Here is a 15,834-nt window from a genome sequence, read left to right on the forward strand (position 1 = left end):
TTTTCACTAATCTGAGTAATCTTTTTCTAATACGGGATTTATTTGAAAAAGTTACAAACTTTAAACTAAAAGGTTGAAACAGATGATTTATTAGAGGCGAATCTGGTGACAAAAATTACAAAGATAAGACATTTAACTAGATTTTTCCTTCCATAATTGATGATTATTAAACTGAACAAAAATTTTTTTGTGTGTGTTAATAATTAGTAACTGTATAACGTTTTCTAAAAAACCGTTAATGGCCTTTTGGCCCAACTAACTAAAACAAAACAATGAGCACACCGATTCTTCTCCATCGGGGAAACCAAAGGTCACCAGAGAGCATGACTGTGGAGCGGGTTCTCATGATGGAGGAGAGTAAAGCTAAGAGAATGTGCTACGAACGTCCTGCAAGAGAAGATATGATAAGCAAATTACCCGACCCTCTGATGTCTCAGATACTCTTTTATCTTCCGACAAAAGAAGCTGTTAAGACTAGTGTTTTGTCCCATAGGTGGGAAACTCTCTGGCTTCTGGTCTCCGAGTTGGATTTGAAATCTTCCGAGTTTCCAGACTACAATGCATTTGCGGGTTTCGGGGATAGGTTCCTAGAGAAGTCTTGCTTGCACAACCTCAAGCTAAAGATTCTGAAACGTAAGAACGATAAGTCTTGCGTCACGTGGTGGGTAGACTTTGTGGCTAGGCGTAAACTAAAACATCTTGATGTCGAGTATCTTTACGTCTCTCGTAAGCGTTTGGAAGTGATGCCCATAAGCCTCATAGGTCTTTGTGAGCTTTGGTCATAACAAGAACATGGTTTTGTTGGAAGTTTGAAACTTGTAGCAATAAATTTGAAGGTATCATTTAACTTTATAGTTATTTATTATAGTCAACTGGTCAACATGTTTCATTTTCAAATGACACTGAGGGAAGTCTCCGCGTAGACTTCATCTCTCTCTCTGGCCACATGATCTCCCAAACCACAACCCTCTAAAACCCATCAAGTGATATCAACTTATTCCCTCTCCTTCTATGCCTTAGAACTCTTTCTGAGACTTCATATCATTTGATTAATCAAGATCCTCATGATCTGTTGTCTGACGTTATCTCCAATAAAACATTTGTGAGCGTGTTCCATGGAGGAAAGTAAAGAGAAAGAGACAGAAGCATGCCAAGAATTGCCTTCAAGAAGGGATATAATAAGCAACTTACCAGACTCTTTGATATCTCAGATGCTCTCATGTCTTCCGACAAAAGAAGCTGTCAGAACTAGCGTTCTATCCACTAGGTGGAAAACTCTTTGGCTTTTGGTTCCGAGTTTGCGTTTAGCCTCTCACGACTTCCCAGATTACAATTCCTTTGTAAGTTTTCTCGACAAGTCTTTAGATCTGTATAGGGAAGAAAACTCATGCTTACACAACCTCGAGCTTGTTATACGAAAAGACTATGATGATGATCAGTGTTGCGTCACTCATTGGATAGATCATGTAGCTATGCATAAAGTTAAGCATCTTGACGTTGAGTGTATTCTTGTGAAACGTGAGTTCTTGGAAGCGGTGCCCTTAAGCCTCTATCTCTGTGAGAGTCTCCTCTACTTAAGACTCCATCGAGTATTGTTAGTTGGTTCTGAGTCCATCTCCTTACCTCGTCTCAAGACTATGCGTTTAGAACAAAACGTATATCCTCATGAGGCGTTTCTTCAGTTCTTTATCTCTTCCTGCCCTGTTCTTGAAGATCTGAGTATCGTTAGAAAGGATGATGATAATGTAAAGGTTCTACGAGTTCATTCTCAGACAGTGACCAGTCTTACTCTAGGATTCGAACCTGGTGACGGCCACATGCTGTATCACTATTTTGATAGAGAGATCTTGGGGATTTGCATTGATTCACCTAGACTCAAGTATCTGAACTTCAATGATGATGTATCCAAGTGTCAAATTCTGAGCAGTTTCATCAGTCCATCAGTTAAGGTTCATCTTGGTGGTGTTCGTTATATGTCATACTATTCTGGTGGAGTTGTCTTCTCAAATCAACAAGTGGCTCGCAGTTTTTTCAGATGTATCTCGAGAGTTAAGGATCTGGTCATCTCTGAGACTATTATGAAGGTATGTTTATATCGTGCTACTTAACGACATTTTGCTCTGTGCACTAGTAAATACGGGTCTAAAGGATTGTAAATTCAACAATTCACATAATTAATATACAAACCGTAAACATTTGTTTTTGCTTCTTCAAGTTGATTTGTGTTCATTCATAAAATGATCAACTCATAGTCCTTTCTTCTTTTGTTTAATGTAAGCAGTTAATATATTTCTGCATGAAAGTTGAACCGTTGCCTCAGTTTTGCGACCTGTCCTATTTGGAAGCAAAAGTTTGTTTAGTAGACGTGGAGATGCTGCCAGCGCTTCTTGAAAGCTGCCCGAATCTAAACTCTATTGTCTTGGTAATAACTTGCTGCTTGCACCAGCTCTAGATAGAGTTTTCAAGTAATATTATTCATTTCAATTTTTATGTGTTTTTTTAGGACTTGACTCGTCCTACGATCATTACAGAACAAATAACAGCCTGGGCCGTGCCTCAGTGTTTGTTGTTGTCGCTTGAGTTTGTAGAGATAAAATGTTGTTGCAAGGCAGAGCTTGTTGGAATGAAACTAGCAAAGTATTTTGCAGAAAACTCTGTGTTCCTCAAGAAACTTGTTTTGCGTTGGAGAGGCTATGTGCTAGAAGAAGATTCCGTCTTAAGGGACCTCCTTGAGTTGTCATGGCGATCTAGCACTTGCCAAATCGAAGTTTATGGACCACTAAAAAGACCTGTAAGAGTCTAGTGGTAAATGAGTGTTTACTAGACACTCTATTATTCGGATTCAGTTTTAGTTTGGAAGTACTATTTATATTGATTCGGTTCCCGGCAACCTTTTTATCAAAAAAAAAAGATTTGTAAGTGAGGTGTTGTAGGATTTTACAAACTGTTTTTATGTAATAATAAGTGACTAAAACTTGTAAGATACAAAGAAACTGTTCACTCTTCAGACAGATCTTGTGATTGGGACAGACCATCTTCCAAGATGAGCAGTGTAGTTTGTGCAACGGATAACTCCTCTTTGGCTAGGACCATCCGGAAAATCTATAACGCTAATGCTGCCTGCGTCTAGGTGGAACAACTCGAGACATTTTTTATCCAGGTTAAGGCATTGTGCTATGAGTGATATGTGAGCCACTGAAGAACCAACCACCACCATGGCATCTCCTGTGTCCTCGTCCGATAGTTTGTCTAAGAGTGATTCCCAGGCTTTCTTGGATCTGTTCCATAGAGTTGAAACCGTTTCTTCGTCCAACTGACTTAGCCAACCACTTTGGATGTCCTGCATAATTTGAGGGATCAGAGAAGACCAAACCAGTGTTCACTTTACATCTCATGGTGATAAATATTCTTGCCTTATTGGATTTGGGAATAATGTCGTCAACGTCAAGTTCATTCATTTGTTTTGTATTCACATAGCGAGGTACACTATCTACACCCAAACAACCCGCAGCTTCTTGCACCTGTTAACCCTTTTAAAGTGTTAAAAGAATCCACAACATACATTTCTAAGAATTTTTAATTTGTTAAGAGCTTAAAGTTATGTAGATAGAGAACTTACGTGGGATATAACTCCAGCAGTCTCAGTGGAGGCTGTTGAAGAGCTACAAACTATCGAAGCAACCCTTAGATCAAGAAGAAGCTCTGCGGTTTTCTGCGACTGCAGGAGTCAAGAAGTACATATGATCAAAGAGTAGCTACTTTTTTTTACGATTGCTCTCCACAAAGTCCTATTTTGTTTGTTACCTGTATGACCCCAAGCATGTTCATTGGCTGATCATTAGTACTAGCCTGCTAGTCAAAGCGACTGGTTGGTTAATAACTACATAAAACTCTGATCCAAAACCTCCAACTTTTAATAGCATAAGCAATACAACTTTTACCTCATTATCACCCTGACCATGACAGACAAGTATGATCTGCTTACTAGCTTTCCTCCCACCAGAACTTCCACCAGCTATAGGCGAACTAGGTGTCTGCATTTGTACTACAAATAAAGTAAGCATAACTTCAACTAACTATGATGATTATAAGTCAATGTCAACATGGCCAGACCTGAGCATAGGCTAATAAAGCATTGGCATATGACCCCAAAATTCTAAAGAAAAATTACATATGTATATATATAGACTCCCAAATTTGAAAAAAGAAAAATTCTATAAACTGTTACTAAATTGTCTATAGCTTTCGAAATCTCTAACTGTCAAAGCCAAACATATGTTTTAACGAAAGAAAGAACATTAGCGTAAGCTTGCCTGATTAAGTCGATTAAGACACACATGAGGAGATCCACCGTCAGCTCTCGGTATAAAATCCAGCACACTTACACCGCAATTGCTCTGTAACAGCCTCCTAAAATACTCTGTTCCAAGACCTGTCATATAAAACCAAAGACCAAAAACTTTAAACAAAGAAACAAAAAAAAAACAATAGAGTTACTCTAGGAGGAATCACCAATGGCTGTAGACACAAGAGCCTGGTTAACAGCATTATGAGCAACAACAAGAACAGAGTTGCTCTCATGAGCAAGAACACCGTTCCAGCAGCTTCCAGCACGTGACCACAACTCTCTTACAGGATAGTGACCATCGATGACGAAGTTCGCAGGATCTTCTTGCCATTGCCCAAAGGCTTCACCAAACTTTTCCTTACCTTCTTTCTTAAGTAGACCCTAGTGTTAACAACCAAACATAACACAAGAGTTAAAGAAAGAAGCAATGAAAAAACATATATGTATATATACTTACTTGAAAAGAGTAAAGATCGATTTCTCTAAGATCGTAATCGAATATCATCTCAGCTTCACGACTTCCCCAAATGATCTCAGCTGTTTTCTTTGATCTCTTCAACGGACTAAAACAAACGAAAACTCAAAAACGTATTTAAATCTTGAATCGGTTCAAGAACGTGATTCTTAAATCAAAGAACCTGGTGAAGCAGACGTCGAAGGAGTCTTCGACGAGCATCTGGCGAGAAATGTCGGCTTGAGACTCGCCTTTGGTCGTCAAGATGGAGAAGTCGGAGCTCCCTTGGATCCTCCCTTCTTCGTTCCACGTGCTCTGCCCGTGCCTCACGAGGACCACTCGCTTCGCCGTCGTCGGGGATGATGATGATGATGAAGACATCGTCGTCCTCTCTTTGCGTTGGTCATGGCGGCGAGTGTAAACCGGCCGGTTAAATGAGTGGAGGAGAGACCGGTTGGGTGAAATCGCTGTAATGTGTGGTAGAGATATCATTTTATTTTGTTTTTTTGTTTTTTTTTCTTTTGAGAAGAAGAAATGAGAAACAGACTTTCAGTACCGGCTTTTCAATTAATGTCTCTCCTTTTCGCGCGTAAGCTCGATTTTTTTATCAGAATAAATGGGTACCCGGTTTGATTATGGTTATCTCAGACCGCCAAATCTAAAATCCAATAACCTAGCATATATGTTTATGCAAAAAAATGTTTTTGGTTTAAAGGGTTGGTCGAAGACTGAAACTCCATGAAATACAAAGTATAAAAACCCATAAATACTATGTTTTAATATTTTTGTTTACTTTTACCAAAAAAATTTTGGTGGGGGTACAATCCATAATTTATAACATGAGTTTCTCAAATAGTTCCTTTTTTGTTAAAAACAATAGAAATAGAAAAAAATGAAGGAAAAAGGGAGAATGTATTTCTTTCAGGACTTTCATAAGAATTTGAGAAAGTCTACTAATATTTATCAATCTTTGAATGGTCCTTATTTTAAAATATTAAAAAAATTGAGAAGTTACGGAGTTTCTAAACCATTGATTATGACCTTAAATTAAAGAACATAACATGTTAGATTGGATATGTCAATGCTCTTTGTGTTGCGTTTATTCCAATTGATCAAACCTGTAGTATTTTACCATTTGGATATGCAGCTGGTTGACCTAACAATGTCAGGTGTTTGTATATTTTGGTTTTAGCTTGTGAGACTATAACATCGGCTAATCGGAAGCAATAAAGTGGTCGTTTGTAGTACGGATAAAAAAGAACTAAAACATACGGACCATAATTTTCCTGTTATTTATACGCTATATGTGATAAAACAAAGCTGTACCATCTAAGCTAACTAAGAAGATGCAAGGAAAGAAGAAACACAGTTACAAAAAAAAAAAAGGAAAGAAGAAACACCAAAAGAAAAACATACGAAATGGTTGAAAATAAAACGCGTCATCAGGAGCCGTCTTACTGGGGTGGTACTTGTTTGTTACTTTCTTGATTATGCAAAGACGTAGAATCTTCAGATTCTAACGTGAACATGTACCACGTGCATCTTCTGTTTTTATGTGAAGTCAATTTTGTCAACAAAACAAAGGGGGTCAAAAGTACACATATTTTGTTTAGGTCAGGATAAAATATACCAAATGGGACTGGTGGTTTGACTTTGGTTCTGTTTGGTTTAGTGTGCGGTGAATACAATATACTCTTAACAAAAATGGATGATTTTTTTTTTACATCGAAAACTCATATATTAAGATGATTCTAAATAAATAGTTTAGAGAAAGATGTTGTTATGCTTCGTTTTGAGTTTTGAAACCGAAGCGAACCTAAACCTGTTGATTTGAGAATAGCATTATTGAAATCAAAGCCTTCAGAAAAGTGAATCGTTTCGCTTGGATTCAGGGTTCGATCAAAATATATATAGCCTGTATATAGCTCTTCCATATTCAAGATTTGCATATGCATATGCAAACAATAAGTTATATGCTAAAACACACACTAATTTGTATTACTTCTGTTAAATTAAAGTTCAAAAAGAAAAATCTGTTAAACTGAACATTTTTATTTTTATATCAAGCTGATTGAATTCCCAACATCTCTTTTTGTTCTCTCAGATCATACTAATTGATATGCTATAGTGTTAGAAAATATACGTAAATAGGTTTAGATAAATAATAAATAGATATGATTGGTGGATTCAGACAAACTTTCCGTTCTCTTTTTGATATGGCAGGAAAAGGAAATTTAATTGGTGTGAGATGGATCCTATTAAAAAAAAAAAGGTAAAAGAGTCACCAATCATGATTGAGAACAAACGTAATAAAGTTTTCTAGACGTTAATCAAGACTCTACAGAGATGAAAGAAATGTAGAAAGAATCAATTCAACATGCTTAGGTACAATGTTAATTTAGTCCCACTTGGGTTTTCACCAACTTTGCCATATCAAACCTTCACAAATATATGAATAAACAAGGTTTCAACAACCCCATCGATTTACTTTTACGGCCAAAATGTTTTAATTATTTTTTATTAGTTTTCATCATGAATATATATGTTTTCTTGCTTAAGAAAAAATGAATAGTTGACAAAAAAAATGAATAGGAACTTATAGAAGCCAGGCGTCGCTTTTAGAACATGAGGTCACATCACATTTTACACACATATGTAACTTATATTAAGAGAAGAAACAAATATATGACAGAAGTCTTACATAATCATGGCATATTGGAGCTGTTAGTGATTCTTTAATTTCCCCCACTAATAATTTCTTACATTAACATGTATTAGAGCAGCATTAGTGGTAGTATGAGCAATAGGAAAATCAAACTGTCTCATATTTACACATCTTCTAATTGTCTCATAAAACTATATAATATAAAAAGAATAAAAACAAAAATATTGGGGAGGAAAATCAAATGAATGCGGTAGGTGAACTGAATTAGACATAAAACTTAACATTTTCATATTCATGTAAATGATTGTAACTATAAATAACGAGTAAACTGATAATAGATCAACCACTTATGTGGGAAACATAAATCTGTTTGATAGTTTGGAAGTTCACATATACTTAAAAAATATAACTAATTAGGAAAATCACATGGGGATAAATCCTTATACATTAGTTTTAACTCATTTATGGTAAAATATGTCTTAAATACCAATATATTTGCAATCCATTGCAATTTTCATATATATATATATATACATTATTTTTCCTTGATTTAGAATGTTTTTTATATCATCAATTAAAGTGTGCTAACTTAAACCTAGTAATATATGAGAATTCCAATATCTTTTTGGGGCTTAAGATAAACATCAGAAGATAAAAGTTAATCAGAGAGATTGCATTGCTACGAATTCTAAAAATAGGATGTGTGATTAGTACACATTCTAATGAGTTAGAAATATAGACTATATATTAAGATAATCTATATCCACAAACATATCTTAGTACTATACTTTTTGTATGTCTAGGCGTTTTCTTGTGAGAAAACATTAAATTAAATATAAACCTACAAATATGTCTCACTAGCTAATCTGTTTGTGTGTCTGTGGTAGCTCGAGTTGGATTGTCGTCTAACTCATGCGCTTTCCTTGAAAGGTGCACACAAGGTTTGATCTAATTTCAGATGCTAATATTCTATAACTTTGTAAAGAAAACAATTATGTTTTTATACAATTTTTGACCACGTATGTTAACCCATCTAACTATTAACTTATTGTGTGTTTGTGTTAGAGGCCACTATTAATTATGTGAAACCTAAAAATTGTTGGATAATTCCAAGCTTGTGGAAACTTAACATATTATTAGATGTTTAATATGTTAAGATAAACACAATAAGGAAACTTAGAAATAGGAAAAGGAAGTTTCTATTTAGGTTAAGTTTGTGTTTTCCATATCCCACATGTTAAAGGGAATTGTCTTTCATATAAATATAGGTCTAATGGAGAGGTGTTCCATATGATCTAAGTGAAACATATTGAGAGCTTTAGTTTTGAGTAGTTTCTAAAGCTAATAAGAAAAGTTGTTCTTATAATTCTTTGTGTTTCTAAGAGATCTGAATTGGTATCAGAGCCTCAGGTTGGAGACTCGATCTAAGCTTAAGTTGTAGCTTAAGATCCTGGTGCTTGTGAACAAGAGATCGCGACGGCAAGATGGCTGACGTGACTAGGGCTCCACGCACGAAGGACTTTGGATCTACATCCATCCAATGTCCGATGTTGTCATCGACAAACTACACAGTTTGGTCGATGAGGATGAAGGTTCTACTACGTGTTCATGAAGTGTGGGACACAATCGAACCTGGTTCAGATGATCAAAAGAAGAACGATGTTGCGATAGCTCTTTTGTTTCAATCTGTTCCCGAAACATTGATTCTCCAGGTGGGAGAACAAACCGCATCAAAAGAGATCTGGAACGCCATCAAGTTGCGACACCTAGGAGCTGATCGTGTAAGGGAGGCGAGACTTCAGACGTTGATGGCGGAGTTTGACAGGTTGAAGATGGATGATTCAGATACGGTCGATGACTTCGCGGGGAAGATATCGGGCCTATCATCCAAAGCAACCTCGTTGGGAGAAAACATAGAAGAATCCAAGATGGTCAAGAAGTTCTTGAAGGGTCTTCCAAGACACAAGTATATCCAGATCGTAGCATCACTTGAGCAAGTCCTAGATCTCAACTCGACGGGGTTTGAAGACATAGTAGGAAGGCTTAAGGCGTACGAGGAGCGTGTAGGAGAAGAAACTCAGAAAGAAGACCAAGGGAAGCTGATGTTTTCGAACAATGAAGAGCATAGTCAGAGGGGCTATGAGAATTCCCGTGGTAGAGGAAGAGGAAGGAACGGTAGAGGCAGAGGTCGAGGTAGGTCACACAACCAAAACCGTGCGTCACACACCGAAGATAACAACTCGAAGAAGAATCGTTCAAAGCTGATATGTTGGAGATGTGACAAGCCTGGTCACTACGCAACTGTCTGTCCCGAAAAGACAGAGAAGAATCAAGAAACTAACCTAAACGAGACAGAAGAGGCTGATGCACTCTATGTACACGAGGTGGTGTTTTTGAACGAAGATAAGGTGATTCCGAAGAATCTTGATATCGACAAAGGCGATGCAAGTGTCTGGTATTTGGATAATGGAGCGAGCAATCACATGACAGGGAACAAGGAGTTCTTTTCGAGTTTGAATCTCAACACCAAAGGGAAGGTGAAGTTTGGTGATGGATCGTGTGTTGACATTGTAGGAAAGGGTGTGGTTACATTTGTGTGCAAGACTGGAGAGAAGAAGGCACTCAAGGACATATACTACATACCTGATCTGAAGCACAATATATTAAGTCTTGGGCAAGCAACAGAGAACGGATGTGAGGTTAACATGAAAGATGTCTACTTAACGCTCACAGATTCGCATGGAAGGTTGCTAGTTCGTGTGACAAGATCTCCAAACCGTCTCTACAAGACCCCTATGGAGATAAGCTACCCGGAATGTTTACATGTCAGGGACGAAGATGCTACATGGAGGTGGCATGCTCGACAAGGACATATATGCTATGGAGTGATGAACAACATGGTAAGGAAGGAGATGGTCGTAGGAATGCAGAGTGTAACACACGAAGAAGGCGTGTGTGACACATGTCTCGCAGAGAAGCAAACGAGACACTCATTCCCGAGTGTAACACACAAAGAAGGCGTGTGTGACACATGTCTCGCAGGGAAGCAAGCCAGAGACACATTCCTGACTAAGGCCATGATTTGTACATCAAAGCCAGTGAGATTATTGCTTGGAAATTTGTGTGGATGTATCACACCACCAACACCAGCAGATAATCGTGAGGCATTCTATCGGTTCAAAAGATCTCACACCGATAGAGGAGGAGAGGTTGCCTCAGCTATGTTCAATCTAGGTTGCACCGATAGAGGAGGAGAGGTTGCCTCAGATGTGCTCAATCTAGGATGCACCGATAGAGGAGGAGAGATTGCCTCAGATGAGTTCAACCTATCTTGTGAAGAAGATTGGGTTGAAGCTATGGAAGACGAGTTGGAGTCTATCACAAGAAACAAGATATGGGAGCTTGAAGATAGACCGACTGGTTCTGAGAAGAAAGGAGAAGATGATCGAGTTTGTGTGTTACACAAGACGTTGCATGTGTTACGCCAGGCACCCAGAGCATGGAGTGTAAAACTCGATCAGGTTCTCAAGGAGATGAGATTTGAGAAGTGCACGAAGGAACCATCAGTGTACTGCAAGACTCAAGGAGGAGACGTCTTGATCATAGCCATCTACGTTGATGATCTATTTGTGACAGGAACTTCACTTAAGGTGATTAGGCAATTCAAGGAGGAGATGTCTAAGAAGTTCGAGATGTCAGATCTAGGTAAGCTAACGTACTACCTTGGCATAGAGGTGATTCAAGGAGCAGACGGAATCAGAATAAAGCAAGAGAGGTATGCTCAAGGAATCCTGTGTGACACAAAGATGGAAGTGTGTAACACGACTCACGTAGGAGTGTGCAACACGACTCACGGAGGAGTGTGTGACACAAAGGTGGAAGCGTGTGACACAATGCACATACCAATGGAGTCAAGGTTCTCAAAGGCTGAAGATGAACCAGAGATAAATCAGTTGGGTGTTGAGCAGAAGGCCGACATCCTTCCCAGAGCTCATGTACGCAAGATGGCGGATGTGACCAGAGTTATCATCGCAGTGAGCTTCAGCCACAAGACTCATCGCAACTTAAGTGAAGAGGTCATGAGAAGGTTCTACAAGAACTGGGCCGATTCTAAGAAGAAGCGGTACGGAAGCAAGGAGAGCATCCGGTCTAACCTTGAGAAAGATGTGAATTCAATGGGTGGATTCGCACACCATGGTGTGGTGGAGGATGATTACTTGATGATTGAGTTCAAGCAAATGAGGAGCTTAATCGGAGTTCAAGAAATTGATCTCCCTAATTCAAGTTGGAATTAAGGGGGTGAATGTTGGATAATTCCAAGCTTGTGGAAACTTAACATATTATTAGATGTTTAATATGTTAAGATAAACACAATAAGGAAACTTAGAAATAGGAAAAGGAAGTTTCTATTTAGGTTAAGTTTGTGTTTTCCATATCCCACATGTTAAAGGGAATTGTCTTTCATATAAATATAGGTCTAATGGAGAGGTGTTCCATATGATCTAAGTGAAACATATTGAGAGCTTTAGTTTTGAGTAGTTTCTAAAGCTAATAAGAAAAGTTGTTCTTATAATTCTTTGTGTTTCTAAGAGATCTGAAAAATAAAGAGGAAAAAGTCTTACAGTTATAATAAAGTATCTAAACTTGAAAAATCTCAAAGATTTGTTGGAGAACGGTGGCAGATCCAGACAGTGGCTAGAGTTTATCGACAGCGAAGTGTCATTGTGCATTTTTTTCCACTCATTCTAGAATGTCAAAACCATATAACTGTGTGCGCCAAAAATCCCAAAATCTACGTTTTTCTTTTTTTCTTCTTGGATTAGTATCCTTCTAATCATTTTAAATATCATGTAATATTATTAATAAAAACATTTATAGTTTGTTTGGTATAGAATAGCAACATAACTAATTATGCTAAATGCTTCCTCGTACTATTGTTATTCTAAAAAGAAAGAACTCATACACCATACACACACATAACTTTTAGTACCTAATCGTTTTTTTCTGATCATATAGTACCTAATCGTTTACAATGACCAAATAGAGAAAGACAAAATTATTTGGGGATACATATATGACCAAACTCGATTGTTCTCTTCAAGACTTGAACGAAAGAAAATCTTTTAAACCACTAGATCACACCACCACATGTTTGTTCACTTGCTTGATACTAATACACGACCCTTCATAATATATTCTCATAGTTACTTTTGTTAAGGATAAAAAAAATCATAACTATAAAAAGAAACTTGAAAACATAAGAAAATCTCGAAAGAACATTAGCATTTGAAATGAAACACAATCGTAAAACTGACACATATGTACGTTTATCCATATTCTAAATCGCATTATTTTGTTATGAATGATCTTTACTCCTGCTTAGCAGCAACGAATATTTGGACTTTGGAGCCTCCATTGGTTAACACGTACCGGGTATTAACCATTTTTCGTAACAAAAAATCAAAGACATATTTACACATCTTCTAATTGTCTCATAAAACTATAGTATAATATAAAAAGAATAAAAACAAAAATATTGGCGAGGAAAATCAAATGAATGTGGTAGGTGAATGATCTGACGGAATTACCCTCAAAGACTTTCTCTTGGAAAATCCATCTACTACTTCTCTCTCTCTCAGTATATAAATATCTTCCTCCTCCACCATTATCTCTCAGCTTGCAAGGTTCTCTTATCAACAATAGAACTCCAAGCTTAGCTTTGTACTGTATTTCAAATACGCAGTCATCTTAATATTTTTTAATTTCCGTCTTACCACAAAATTCGACTCAGAATCATGCAAGCTGTTTCACCTACCTTCTCCTGTGATCTCAAACCCATGATTCAAACGAATCTAACGGCTAAAATTGCGCGTTACTCTCACGTAAACAGAAACCGCGCGTCTGTTCGTTGCAGCTACAAGTCTGAGTCGTTTAGCTTCCCTAATGGTGTCGGCTCGAGCCGAGCTGATTGGCAGAGCTCATGCGCCATCTTAGCAAGCAAAGTGGCTTCCGCTGAGAACTCCAGCTCCATCACCGGTTCCTTAGCCGATCAAGTAGCTGCCGTTAACGGCCACAGCAACGACTCCGTTAATCTCAGCCTCGTTCCGTCCAACACTCAGAACGGCAAGCCTGGATTGATTCAGCCGTTAACGAATACAGATCTCTCTCCGGCGCCGTCTCACGGATCCACCCTCCGCGTGGCGTACCAAGGAGTTCCCGGCGCGTATTCCGAAGCCGCCGCCGGAAAAGCTTACCCGAAGTCTGAAGCCATTCCGTGTGACCAATTCGACGTCGCGTTTCAGGCGGTGGAGCTCTGGATCGCCGATCGCGCCGTCCTCCCCGTTGAGAACTCTCTCGGCGGTTCGATCCACAGAAACTACGACCTCCTCCTCCGTCACCGTCTCCACATCGTCGGAGAGGTTCAGATCCCTGTCCACCACTGCCTCCTCGCTCTCCCCGGAGTTCGTCCGGATTGCGTCAGGCGCGTGATCTCGCACCCCCAGGCCTTGGCTCAGACCGAAGGATCGCTCAACAAACTCACTCCCAAAGCCGCGATCGAGGCGTTTCACGACACAGCCGCGGCGGCGGAGTACATCGCGGCGAACAACCTCCGCGACACGGCGGCTGTGGCGAGCGCGAGAGCGGCGGAGCTCTACGGGCTCCAGATCCTCGCCGACGGGATCCAGGACGACGCGGGGAACGTCACGCGCTTCCTGATGCTGGCGCGTGATCCAATCATCCCCCGCACGGATCGTCCTTTCAAAACGAGCATCGTCTTCGCCGCTCAGGAGCGCGAAGGAACCAGCGTCCTCTTCAAAGTGCTCTCCGCGTTCGCGTTCCGGAACATCAGCCTGACGAAGATCGAGTCGCGGCCGCACCAGAACTGCCCCGTGAGAGTCGTCGGGGACGGAGGCGTCGGAACAGCGAAGCAGTTCGAGTACACGTTCTACGTTGATTTCGAAGCGTCGATGGCGGAAGCGCGTGCGCAGAACGCGCTATCGGAGGTGCAGGAGTACACGTCATTCCTCAGGGTGCTGGGAAGTTACCCAATGGATATGGCGCCATGGTCCACGTCGCCTAGCGAAGACGCCTGACCGTATATTTGTCTAAATTATAATAATAATAACATATGATCAAAAATATCATGTTCGTTGAATTATAAGATACGTGAAACCAAAGTAGAATGTAGAACTCGTTTTGCATGTGAAAGTAGGAGGATAATATATATTTTATTTCTCTTATGATACGTCATCCCCAAACCAAAAATATTTTGTATGTTGCTGCTGCCGATCATGTCGACTAAAATGCGATGATTTTCTATTGATTTTAATGTTTGGTATCAGGTGGAATCAAATGAATCAGATTAATGATTTGTTTAGTAAAAAGAGGAGTAGTAAATCAAAGGGAATATTCATGTATATGAAAATTTGTAGATAATTAAAGAGTAATTAAATTTCAGAGACGTGTATTCTTCTCTGCAACATTGAGTGTTTATAATATATACTATCTCGGTTTTATTTTACTTGTTGTTTTAGATTTATAGTACAGATTAAAAAATATTTAATTTATATATTTCCAAAATAAAAATATTATTACCAATACATTTAACCATATTATTATGAATACATGAATTTCATAATAATTCCGTAACAGAATTTTTAAGAAAAGACTTAGCAGTATCATCATTAACAATCGTCTTTGAACCTATGATTTAAAGCTCCCGCGCTAACCAGGAAAACGAGAGAGGCTTTCAGGATTCTAAATTAAATTGATTTAAAAACAAGTTGTTAAACTTTACAAATGTCAAACTAATTTACGTGTGAACATAGTATTGGTTTTGATGTTTCTTGCTTTGAAACAAAGAATACCCTCCATCTGGTCGTGTACTATACCAACTTCCGTTAAAAAAAAATTGTAAGAAAAAAATTTCCATGAATTTTCATTGACTATAAAATAAAGTTCTCAACTATCTTCAGGAATTTCACTTAGAGTTGCCAAGAAGTCGGGCGTATATATATATATATATATATATATTTTAGTGTTAATATGTTGTTTGAATGATATAACACTACGTCACTAATTAGGTCGATATTACAATTGAGATTTTTGAGGGTATGTATCTATACTATTTACAAATCATTACTACTTAGCTGGCTATATTTAATATTGCAGGTAGATGTCAGTTAGCTGGCTATATTGTATACTTCAGTTTTTGTCATCACTAAAACATATACGTAAGAATATGAACTTCGATTGCTTTTTTATATGTATGAGCTTCTTATAATTTAGTATTCTAACACTCATTTCTATAAATTATATATATATATATATATATATATATATAAAAGAGGTTGTGGTTGTTCTTGG

At 38.3% G+C, this 15,834-nt stretch overlaps 4 protein-coding genes across 8 annotated transcripts; 3 read left to right on the forward strand and 1 right to left on the reverse strand.

Moving 5' to 3' along the window:
- The first annotated feature begins 192 nt into the window (after positions 1-192).
- Positions 193-847, forward strand: LOC108870940 (FBD-associated F-box protein At5g44490-like). Its single transcript, XM_018656921.2, has one exon. The coding sequence runs from the start codon at positions 273-275 to the stop codon at positions 783-785; it is 513 nt and encodes a 170-aa protein (XP_018512437.1). The 5' UTR covers positions 193-272; the 3' UTR covers positions 786-847.
- Positions 848-867: 20 nt separating this feature from the next.
- Positions 868-3,007, forward strand: LOC103851452 (FBD-associated F-box protein At5g44490). The gene is made up of 3 exons (XM_009128304.3): positions 868-2,084; positions 2,282-2,422; positions 2,504-3,007. The coding sequence occupies exons 1-3, from the start codon at positions 1,116-1,118 to the stop codon at positions 2,801-2,803; spliced, it is 1,410 nt and encodes a 469-aa protein (XP_009126552.1). The 5' UTR covers positions 868-1,115; the 3' UTR covers positions 2,804-3,007.
- Positions 2,901-5,505, reverse strand: LOC103851451 (probable 2-carboxy-D-arabinitol-1-phosphatase). 5 transcript variants are annotated; one of them, XM_033284251.1, is made up of 9 exons: positions 4,987-5,505; positions 4,806-4,911; positions 4,513-4,729; positions 4,314-4,432; positions 3,942-4,034; positions 3,805-3,852; positions 3,620-3,718; positions 3,445-3,521; positions 2,901-3,347 (listed from the first exon to the last, which is right to left on the reverse strand). In XM_033284251.1, exons 1-9 carry the CDS (start codon positions 5,292-5,294, stop codon positions 3,005-3,007), a joined length of 1,410 nt encoding a protein of 469 aa, XP_033140142.1. In that variant the 5' UTR covers positions 5,295-5,505; the 3' UTR covers positions 2,901-3,004. The 5 variants fall into 5 exon arrangements, with proteins under 5 accessions (XP_033140142.1, XP_009126550.1, XP_009126551.1 ...); XM_009128302.3 differs by having other exon boundaries at positions 2,901-3,340; positions 3,414-3,521; positions 4,987-5,467; XM_009128303.3 differs by having other exon boundaries at positions 2,901-3,340; positions 3,414-3,521; positions 3,805-3,849; positions 4,987-5,444.
- A 7,380-nt stretch (positions 5,506-12,885) lies between these two features.
- On the forward strand, positions 12,886-14,795 carry LOC103851454 (arogenate dehydratase 5, chloroplastic). Its single transcript, XM_009128306.3, has one exon. The coding sequence runs from the start codon at positions 13,263-13,265 to the stop codon at positions 14,559-14,561; it is 1,299 nt and encodes a 432-aa protein (XP_009126554.1). The 5' UTR covers positions 12,886-13,262; the 3' UTR covers positions 14,562-14,795.
- The last annotated feature ends 1,039 nt before the right edge of the window (positions 14,796-15,834 follow it).

Source organism: Brassica rapa, chromosome A02, assembly GCF_000309985.2.
Source record: "Brassica rapa cultivar Chiifu-401-42 chromosome A02, CAAS_Brap_v3.01, whole genome shotgun sequence".
NCBI lineage: Eukaryota > Viridiplantae > Streptophyta > Magnoliopsida > Brassicales > Brassicaceae > Brassica > Brassica rapa.

What these genes read in the sequence shown, in the direction of transcription:
- LOC103851454 (XM_009128306.3), top strand. Translation starts at nt 13,263, where the DNA reads ATGCAAGCTGTTTCACCTACCTTCTCCTGTGATCTCAAACCCATGATT.
- LOC103851452 (XM_009128304.3), top strand. Translation starts at nt 1,116, where the DNA reads ATGGAGGAAAGTAAAGAGAAAGAGACAGAAGCATGCCAAGAATTGCCT. An exon ending in TCTCTGAGACTATTATGAAG is followed by an intron (nt 2,085 to 2,281) that starts GTATGTTTATAT and finishes TAATGTAAGCAG; the next exon opens with TTAATATATTTCTGCATGAA. An exon ending in ATCTAAACTCTATTGTCTTG is followed by an intron (nt 2,423 to 2,503) that starts GTAATAACTTGC and finishes GTGTTTTTTTAG; the next exon opens with GACTTGACTCGTCCTACGAT.
- LOC108870940 (XM_018656921.2), top strand. Translation starts at nt 273, where the DNA reads ATGAGCACACCGATTCTTCTCCATCGGGGAAACCAAAGGTCACCAGAG.
- LOC103851451 (XM_009128302.3), bottom strand. Translation starts at nt 5,294, where the DNA reads ATGATATCTCTACCACACATTACAGCGATTTCACCCAACCGGTCTCTC. An exon ending in TCGATCTTTACTCTTTTCAA is followed by an intron (nt 4,730 to 4,805) that starts GTAAGTATATAT and finishes TGTTAACACTAG; the next exon opens with GGTCTACTTAAGAAAGAAGG. An exon ending in CTGCTGGAGTTATATCCCAC is followed by an intron (nt 3,522 to 3,619) that starts GTAAGTTCTCTA and finishes AAGGGTTAACAG; the next exon opens with GTGCAAGAAGCTGCGGGTTG.